This window comes from Pelophylax lessonae, assembly GCF_965119305.1.
Source record: "Pelophylax lessonae genome assembly, chromosome: 5".
NCBI classification, from domain to species: Eukaryota; Metazoa; Chordata; class Amphibia; order Anura; family Ranidae; genus Pelophylax; species Pelophylax lessonae.
The window spans coordinates 318924048-318935158 of NC_138772.1; the positions used below are offsets into that span (position 1 = coordinate 318924048).

Genomic DNA, 11111 nt, shown 5'->3' on the forward strand with positions numbered 1-11111 from the left:
CTCTTGCCCTGAAAAATGATTCCCAGCCCGTGATTGAATTTTATTCCTTCCTGACCAGGCCTGCTTTTATTACATAGACTCCATCAATCTTGGACTAACGCGACATTTGTTTATAGCTCTGGAATGAAATGAATGGCTTTATGAGCCTGATCATAATTAAGACTAAAGGCCTGGATTCATCTACACAAGCACCAAACTAGCGAAATGTGCAGGCAGCAGAGAGCAACGAACTGCCCCAGGAGCTAGCACTCTATAATCTGCATTGGTATACGTGAGGAACATCGGCGCACACAAGACAAAAAGTTAAACTTACAATATCGTCCATTCCACAAGCCCCCCAACACACACACCTTTGTTAATGTCTGATTTATGCACTTTAATAAACTATGCGTGCAAACATTTTACACATTTCAAAAAACAAATAAATAAAAATAAAAAACACAAGCAAAATAAAATAGTAAATAAAAATACTATTTAAATTGGGAGACCAAGGACCTACTTATTGAGTTTATAAGTCATGCTAATGGAGCTAACACGTGTGTGTGTGTGTGTGTGTGTGTGTGTGTGTGTGTGTGTATATATATATATATAAAACGTGTGGGAAGGCTGGCAAGGGCAATCAAATCGGTTGTATAGAATTGCATGGTTATGTGTAGGCTGATTTTCTACTGGATTTGAGAATATTCTCCAGAAAATTAAAAAAAGTGTATGAATATTCACTTTAGTCACATAAAAAGCATCTGGTTATACAGGGAAGACAGGAGTGTTATATATATATATATATATATATGATTAAATAATTAAAGTGAAAACCCACATAATCTATAAGTGAATATTCTCATCTTTATTGAATCAGCCTCATTGTAGTGCCTGATTTTACATGAACTTTCTTCTATATGTTCTTCTGCATTTTTTTCACCTTATAAATATTTTAAAAACATGTTCCAAAAGTGTTTTTATGCTTACTCTCATCGGTAAATTATTATTAGATGGCTATGAAATGCCCAAGCTTCAGGGCACATGACTGGGTGGCACAGAGTGCCATGGCACCGTGCTTGTACACTGCCACTGTACTACAAGCAAGGTGCTGTAATTGCTACAGACAGAGCAGTTTATTTGTTCCTCTGCCAGTATATATATTTGATTATGCAAACCATTGTGAGAAATTGTATCCTTGAAATAAACACAGGGCCAAGGTTTCTCAGGACTGTACAGGTAAGTACATCTCTCCTAGGTGTATGCTGTATGTTATTGTATTCATTTATAAAGCATTAACACCTTCCTATAAGAAGTGAGAAAAAAGCAGGGGCTATGACAATGACAATATGAATATATGTATGTGATCTGAGTTACATTCCGAAGCTGTTTGATTGTGAATCATGGCCCACTGATGTGGGGCTGTGCTCCCCTCCTTCCTCCTACCTAGGGAAAGTAGAGAGAAGCCGCCTTTGTGACTGCTTATTGCTGCTTTTTGATTGCTATAAATCAGAAGAGAAGCTTATCAACGAGGATTATAGACCGCATAATCCTAGAAGGCAATTGCATGAACAGCTCAGACACGCATACCTTCAGAACTAGACGTGGCAAATTTTTCCTCTCCAATAATATGGAGTGAATTACATTGAAAGAACTCATGACAGATTGTCCTCTTCACAAAAGTGTAGCTCTATGTCTAATTATCATTCTGAGTGATTTGTCCTGGCCAGCACAACCCTGTCAGGGGTTCTTGTAGCAATCAGAAAACAATTACATAGGTATTGTTACAGAATTCACATAGGTGTAAAGAAAGGATCGTGCAGGAGCAGAGCACATCCACCAATTGTCAGCTCCTCTGTGTCAGGGGGAATCTCCCTCCCCCCCTCCACACCACCCGGCTGGTAAAAGGATCATCCGCCCAGCGCTGTGTGTTATTTGGTTATAATTAGTCATGCTCCTCAGATGTTTGTCTTGCCTATTTCACACACACAACATCCCATCCCACTGAATGATGAGAACTATCAGGAGACCCAGGACAAAAACCACAATCCTGTACATTGCCAATCATACACAATATAGAAAACCTGCACACAAATCATCCACAATTTATACTTATTCATACAGGGAAGTGGCAGGAATACATGCAGCATGTCTATATTATTCCTAAATTCTATGATTTTTATTATTAGTTGTTAAATATCTATCTATCTATCTATCTATCTATCTATCTATCTATCTATCTATCTATCTATCTATCTATCTATCTATCTATCTATCTATCTATCTATCTATCTATCTATCTATCTATCTATCTATCTATCTATCTATCTATCTATCTATCTATCTATCATCAGGGGGCTATGACAATGTCAATAAAACACACATACACCAGGAACCACTGATAGATAGGGTGGAATTGTTAATTTAGAAATATTAAATAAACAATAATAATAATTTAAAAAAAATATATATATAGATATGTATATATATATATATATATTTATAAATATGTATATATATATATATATATATATATATATGTGTATATATATATATAAATATATATATATATATATATATATATATATATATATATATATATATGTACACACATATATATTCAAATCAGTTGTTATCGCTCAAGTTTATATAATATCCCGTGAAAATGTTAGCACTAATCTGATGTTCTGTTTATTATATTTATTATTTGCTGTAGAAGCGTTAATAAGAAAAGATGAAAATTCTGTTGGTCTGATTTGAGTAGTTGAGAACCATCAGACAATAAATTCACATTATTCAATCAAGTGCAAATGAGAGGAATAAACAAAAATGTGCTTTTTACATGACTGGATAGATCTTCCCTTCTTGAGTCTATCTATCTATCTATCTATCTATCTATCTATCTATCTATCTATCTATCTATCTATCTATCTATCTATCTATCTATCTATCATGCATTAATGAAACGTTTTAGCGGCAAATATAATAACCACTGATATGCTTTTATTATTTTTTGCTTATTCTGGCCATATATTATACAATTTTCTTATTCAATATCCTTTAGATTTACCTTCAACTATGTTGGGCCTGCCTAAACTGTATACAAATTGAAAGTGTCTAGGTTTGACCTCATATAGGAAAATACAAGTAAATTGAATAGTGTATGGCCGGCCTTACTCTGTCCAGTGTTAATTAAACAGAAGTTTTACCATACCACATTTGCTAAGAAATTAATGAACCTTTTGTTTTTTTTTTATTTTGTTTTGTTTTTTTAGTCCTTTACGATCTAAAATTAGATTCTCCATATTGTTTAGTAAATAAAGGATTTTTGTGTAAATGCAGCTGCATGGATTTCGTACAGTAAAGTCTCCTAAAATAAAAATAAATCTATAATAGAAACAAAGCACATAAAACAACTTTGATTTGTATTCCATTGTAAGGTAGAAAGGACTGCATAGGGCAGGGCCATGAGCCAGCGGTGCCACCATTTGCCCACTGGCAACAATGACAACTATTCCCGAATCCCAGTCTTTCAATGTCCAGCCATTCCTAGTACTAGTTCAGCTGCCCCCCCCCCCCCTTCATAAGCCTGCAGGACTCGTACCCACTGTTAAAAATCTTAAAAAGAAACAAATTATAATACCATAGTGATAAGCTTTTCTAACACCTTAGATAAAATAAAAGGCCTGATCCTATATGAATGCCATATTATCAAGGTATGTATCAAGACTGGCTCAAAATGTAGAGATTAGGAATGAAGGCCTAAATAAATATTATTACCAGGATGATGATTCATATTATTATGACGATGATGATGATTATTTAATATTATAATGATGATGATGATTATTTAATATTATGATGACGGTGATTATTATTATCAACATCATCATCATCATCATCATATTTATTATTATTTCACCTAGTGAACTTGTCTTTTTTTTTTTTTTCAACCTATGTAACTTTTTTGATATTTTAAGTAAATAAATTGATGCCTTACTTAAATAGTTATATATTTTTTTAATCCCTGCATAAAAAAAACCGTACCGGCCCTGGAAATACACGAAATACATGTAACAGATATAAATGCATTTTACATTAAAAATATATTTGATGTCATTACACAGCTTATCGCTAGAACAGATTTTCCTCCTTTAACAAGCGGCCATTTATTAGCAATAACCATTAACGATCGACTCTGACAACGAGCCATAACAATTACACTAAAGTGCCCCCTTCTAGATAAAGAAGCCTGATTACTCCCAGCTTTATCAGCCGAGGCCTAGCTGTCTGTAATCTGTTCATCATCTTTCACATACTGATTGACAGGGCGGATCACTAGCAGCTAATGAATTGATTGCATTTCCAGATCTATCAGTACAGGAGGAGGGGATGTACACTGCCTCGGGTTTTTACCTTGTAAATTAAGGTAAGAGATAGCTGGAATATCCGATCTGACAAGAAGTAGGCAAGGGCTGGAGCTCTCTATAATATATCAACACGTACACCTACTTCAAACACTGGAGCACAGAGATTTTCACACAATAACAAGAGATACTTGTATCTTTTCTTTATCAAATTCCTCCCACTATCAGCCATAAATAACCTAGCTGTTATATAGAGTGTGTGGATCATTGCTCAACTCATATATCATTTAGAAATTACATATATATTAGATCATTTATATGAGATAATAATATAAATTATTAAATATATATATACACATAAAATAAATTACTATAATAAATAAATAGTAATTTAAAAAAAAAATGTTAAATTCGCAATACAGTTAGCAATTAGTTATCACCTAATACATGTTATAGTGTGAGTCCTGTTATTATTATGCAATTAATTTTTAAAGCTAATTTATATATATCTATCTCTCTCTCTCTCTCTCTCTCTCTCTCTCTCTCTCTTTATATATATATATATATATATATATATTTTTATATATCAAATCAATTTATCTATCAATCTGTCTATCTAGATAGAAAGATAATTGATTTGATATATACATATATATATCTATCTATCTATATATCTATCTATATAGATATATATATATATATATATATATCTTTCTATCTATCTGTAGATAGAAAGATTTATATATATATATATATATATATATATATATATATTTCTATCTATCTGTAGATAGAAAGATTTATATATATATATATATATATATATATATATATATATATACATACATATACATATACATCTCTATCTATCTCATATCTATCTATATATATATATATCTATATCAATCTTTCTATCTACAGATAGATAGAAAGATAATTATATGTATATCGATATAGATCTATCTATATATATTTATACATCAAATCAATGTATCAATCTATCTATCTACAGATATAGAAAGATAATTATATATATATATATGTATGTATATAGCAAATCAATTATCTTTCTATCTATCCGTAGATGGATATATAAATTGATCATATATATATATATATATATATACACATACATAATTAGCTTTTCAATTAATTGCATAATAATAACAGGACTCACAAAAAGCATGCATTAGGTGATAACTAATTGCTAACTGTATTGCAACTTTAACACAGAAAAAATAAAAATCTATTTCACAGAATATAATTAAGCGGTCACGTTCCCTCCACCAAACTATTAGGGGAATTATTAATAATAATAATGATAATAATAATAATAATATAAGAACAATATCAAATGCACTGCATTAACGAGAGACGAGATTACTTTTAAAAACTAGCAGACGTGGTTATCGTTCAATCCGATTGGTCATTTATTAGGAAACAAACAATACTACTATACCTTCAAAATATTTTCAACAGAAAAAAAATAAAAATAAAACAAACCGATAAAATAAATGGGGGTACATTTCCCTTTTTTTTGTAATGAAAACACAAGTGTTCAAACAAAGCTGTTAGACAACACTGTCTGGTTTGGTCCTCATTCTCCATGTACACTTTTTAAAAAATAAATTACTATATTGCAATTTACACCTTAGAACAAGTTCATAAAAAGCTGGCCTTATATATATGCTCTTTTAACATATGAAAATAGGATAACTTACAAAATGGGATCTCTCAGAACAATGGGGAACTTACGTGTCGTTTGTAAAAATGATAACACTGAACCCTGAACATTCTGAGTCTTTGTATAAAGCTAGGTTTGATTTTTTTTTTTTTTTTTTTTTGGATGGAAGTTTTGGAGATTTTTTTTTTTTTTTTTTAACTCACTAACAATGTGTCAAATGAGCAATGGGTGGAAGTTTGGGGGTCAGAACTTGCTACAGTCATAGACAAAGGCCCCTGATGTGCGGTACAGGGACTGGCTGGAAGGAAAGGACATCTGACAGCTGCTATTACCGTTCACTGGGGAGCTGTTTAAACCAATTCTCTGTGATTCGAACATCTCTCGCACAGAGTGGAAGTTCTGCTGCTGTCCTGGGTAGGTGGCCCCAGTTAGGTGGCCCAGATCCCCAGACTGATTCAAGTACCATGATGGGAGCCTGCCTTGGTGTGGATGGTCCTGTCCAGAGCTCAGGCTGCCATGGCTGAGAGCAGAGGTGGTGGTGGTGGTGATGGAATAATCAGGTAATGTCTCTTCCACTGTAGTGGCTGCCGGGGTATTGGTGGGGGTCAAGTGACCAGACCTGTCCCCAGAATATAAACTCATGGCTTGCATGTTACAGTGATAGGTCCCTGTAGAGCCTGCAGCACTGGTGCTCTGGCTGCAAGGTGAGCTGTAGATAGAGCCCTGGCCTGGAGAATAGCTTAGTGAGAGTGAAGGGGCGATCCCTGTCCTGGAAGAGGCGATCAGACTGGTGGCTAGTTCTCCAGAACCCTGGGGAGATCCTCTAAGGGAAGTCATGATGTTGTCCACACTGAAGCCCTGGCTGTGGTGCTGTTGGTGAGGGTGGTGAGACTCTTCCAGACTCATGGACCTGTTGGACGGGATGCTGTGCGGGCTACCACTGGACATACTGCTGCTGTCAGGGCTCTCTATTTTGGGCACCGCACTCAGGGCAGGTGACATGGCCTGGGGAGGAGAAGAAGTCCCATTCTCGGTCTTTATATCCTGGATCCTGATTGGCTGGTTGTTGCTGTCTTGCTCCCCTTGATTTGGCTGCCTCTGGGACTGCTGCTGGCCAGAAGGTGCCTGGTTGCTGTGATGCTCCTTCAGGAGCCTCTCCTTCTCATCTTTGGCCCCATCTTTGCTCACATCTTTTTTCTTGAACCTTCTCCTCCTCCTCAAGAAGCTGCCATTCTCAAACATGTTGTAGGAGTCTGGGTCCAAAGTCCAGTAACTGCCCTTCCCTGGCTTCTTGTCGTCCCTGGGAACCTTGACAAAGCACTCATTGAGGGACAGGTTGTGTCTGATGCTGTTCTGCCAGCCTTGCTTGTTGTCTCTGTAGAATGGGAACCTCTCCATGATGAACTGGTAGATGCCATTCAGAGTGATCTTCTTGTCTGGGGCGTTCTGGATGGCCATAGTGATCAGGGCGATGTAACTGTAGGGGGGCTTCACCATGTCCTTAGGCTGAGGTTGGGGGGTGTAGGGCCCATAGGCTCTGGCCATGCCGGCCTGGTACTGTTCATGAGCCGGGTGGGAGTACATGCTCATAGGGGCAGGCATGCCAGTGTAGCCCCCTCCAGCTGCCGCGGCAGCAGCTGCTGCTCTGTAATAGCCTTGCTCCGCTCCCAGATATGGCACAACACCCAAGGAGTTGGGGCTGGACACCGAGTACCGAGCCTGCATGGTGGGCCAAGTACTCCAGCCTCCCTCCTACTGATCGGGCTGAGCTGTCAGGAGGCGATGATCTCTAGCATTCAGTATCCGCACCGATCAGTCCTGACACCGACATTCACAAGGACGATCCCAGGCCCACAGCACTGCGGACAGCTCAACTCATAGAGACACACACCGATCGATCGACCTCAGCGATCTCCACTCCACGGTCCGATCCCGCTCCTCCTCACTCTCCAGACCCCAGTGATCGCAGTGTGGGGCGGGGAGCCGGGCAGCAGAGCTCACTCTCTCCTCCCTGGCTGGGGCAGCATTGGGAAAACTTCTGAACTTTTGAGCATCCGACGCAGGCAGGGACTTTTTTACAGAGCCCTTCTAGCCCCGCCCACTCCAGCACAACCCTCCAATCGGAGAACGGATCTCTGCCTGTGAATGGAAAAAACACAGACAGCTTCCACATACACCGGGGGCCAGGCAGCAGCGGCAGCGGCAGCGAGAGCTGGATTGTAGGGACTGACCACACACCCTGCTCCCCTCTGATGGTTCAACACAGCACCCCACTGCCCCCCACATACTCACAGACAGCAGATAACTGGGGGCACCTCCATCCACACAGGGGATCTCCTACCAATCATTACTAAATATTCCACAATCACTCTAACTCTTCCCCTATATATAAATCTATATCCATACATTTCTCTTTCTCTATCTTATCTCTTTCATATCTACATAGATCAATTATCACTCCCACTCTCTCTATAGAATTATATCATCTCTGTCTCTCATTATCCCTCTCTCTATATACACACATCTCTCTCCCGATATATAATCTCTCTCTCTCTCTCTCTATATATGTGTATGTATATAAAATCTTTCTCTCTCTAATATATTTATATTTATAAAAAATATCTATTCCTATATATACATTTTCACTATATATATATATATATATATATATATATATATATATATATATATGTATATATAAAATCCCTCTCTCTATATATAATATCTATATACATAATATCTCTTTTCTCTCTCTCTTTCTCTATAATCTCTCTCTCAATACATATGTATAAAAATAATCTCTCTCGCTAAAATCTCTCTTCATAAATTCCTATATATCATCTTTAGATATATATTTATATATAGAGAGAGAGAGAATCTCTCTCTCTCTCTCTCTCTATCTCTCTCTCTCTCTCTCTCTCTCTCTCTCTCTCTCTCTCTCTCTCTCTATATATATATATATATATATATATATATATATATGTAATATTTCTATCTCCCTTCTTTCATTGTAATCTCTCTCTCTTGCTCTCTCTCAAATCTCTCTCTGTCTCAAATCTCTCTCTCCTTCTCTCTCTACATTTATAATCTCTCTCTCTCTCTTTAAAATATCTCTCTCTATATAATATCATATATGTCATCTCTCTCTCTCTCTATAATCTCTTACTCTCCCTATATAGATATATATAATCTCTCTTTCTCTCTAAAATCTCTCTCTCTCCCTATAAATATATATATGTGTGTGTGTATATATATATATATATATATATATATATATATATGTATATAATCCCTCGCTCTCTATATATTTAAATAAAATCTCCCTCTCTCTCTCTCTCTCTCTCTCTCTCTCTCTCTCTCTCTCTCTCTCTCTCTCTCTCTATATATATATATATATATATATATATATATATATATAAATCTCTTTCTCTCTCTCTCTCTCTCTCTCTGTGTATATATATATATATATATATATATATATATATAAAATCTCTGCCTCTTTCTCTCTCTCTCTCTCTCTATATATATTATCTACTTCTATGTAAATATAATATTTCTATCTCTCTAAAAAGTGTCTCTCTCTCTCTTTCTCTCTGTCTTCCTCTCCCTCTCCCTTTCCCTCTCTCTCTGTGTATATATATATATATATATATATATATATATATATATATATATATATATATATAAAATCTCTGCCTCTTTCTCTTTTTTTCTCTCTCTCTATATATATTATCTATTTCTATGTAAATATAATATTTATATCTCTCTAAAATGTGTGTCTCTCTCTCTCTTTCTCTCTGTCTTCCTCTCCCTCTCTCTCTCTCTCTCTCTCTCTCTATATATATATATATATATATATATATATATATATCTATATACACACACACACACACACACACACAATCTCTCTCTCTTCCTCTATCTATATATATTCTATAAAGAAAGAGCTGTATGGAAACATGTATGCACAAGGTAAATTCAGCTATGTTCGTAGTGATCATCGCTATGTCTGTTTCTTCCAGCTACACACCCATTCTGGTAGAGATGATTGTGGTTTGTGTTTTTAGTCCTTGCCAATGAGCCCATAGCGGAGGTAAGAAGATGTGGTTCTTATAACTAAAATATATAAAAAATAGTTACTTATCCTTATAAAATAATTCCACCATCCACTATAACGTAACAAAAGGCTGGATGACCAAGCCTAGTGAAGGGCCACCATCACCCATGCATTGCCAATTTGCCAAGAGCCTAACATGTGCTAGAACTGAGTGCCCCATCATAAGCCATCACCAAACTGCACTTCAATGGCTTTCTGTGCAATGTGCTAACAATCCTCTCCTTGCATTGATTAATGGCGATCGGCGGTAATACATTAGCCATTTGCGCTTGGAAACAGGCCGCGCACCAATGTATGCATATAAAATGGTAACATTCACATAGAGGGGCATTGAGTTGGAGGCTTCATGACCATATGACCAGTGATCTCCAACTGTGCAAGTGATCAGACATTCATTAATACATCCATCACAAGCAGTGCATCTAAGGTGCACTCATAGCCTGCCTTTAGAAAACCTAATTAAACCAATTATAATGGAGTGGGAAAAGTATTGGACACTTGCTAAACTGTTTTGTATATCATGGATTTGACACCTGAAGAAAGGGTGCTTTGTAGAGATGGTGGTGTCAAGGAACTTTTGGCCTCATTAAAGTCTATTCCGCTCTATTCTCACCTGCCTGTAACAGGCTGAAAATCAAAGCAAGGAAAGTGTGTGTAGCACCTTGTGTGGGGTCACTGGTGTGGGCCACATGTGGTCATGACAGGGTTAAGGTGAAGGGTCTGCACAGCTCTGGGTGGATGTATTCTACAAATGTTTGTTTGTCTTCAGACCTCTTCCCAACACATAAAAATCTGACACCTGTTAAGACAGCAGTGCTAAATACCCTTAAAGGGTTTGAAATTCCTCTGCTTAGGGAACTCTCTCTATTATCTTACATGCCCCAGGACATCACCAGGACTTGTGCCAATGTGGAAGTGTTCCCATCAGCCAAATACAGAAGGGACATTGGTGTCAAGACTTCATTTG

The 11111-nt window shown here is 36.7% G+C and overlaps 1 protein-coding gene across 1 annotated transcript; it reads right to left on the reverse strand.

Annotated features, from left to right (window-relative positions):
- Positions 1-5755: 5755 nt before the first annotated feature.
- FOXC1 (forkhead box C1) lies at positions 5756-7923 on the reverse strand. Its single transcript, XM_082259124.1, has one exon. It carries the CDS (start codon positions 7750-7752, stop codon positions 6271-6273), a length of 1482 nt encoding a protein of 493 aa, XP_082115250.1. The 5' UTR covers positions 7753-7923; the 3' UTR covers positions 5756-6270.
- Positions 7924-11111: the final 3188 nt, after the last annotated feature.

Coding starts and splice junctions, on each gene's coding strand:
- FOXC1 (XM_082259124.1), bottom strand. CDS start 7,752: ATGCAGGCTCGGTACTCGGTGTCCAGCCCCAACTCCTTGGGTGTTGTG.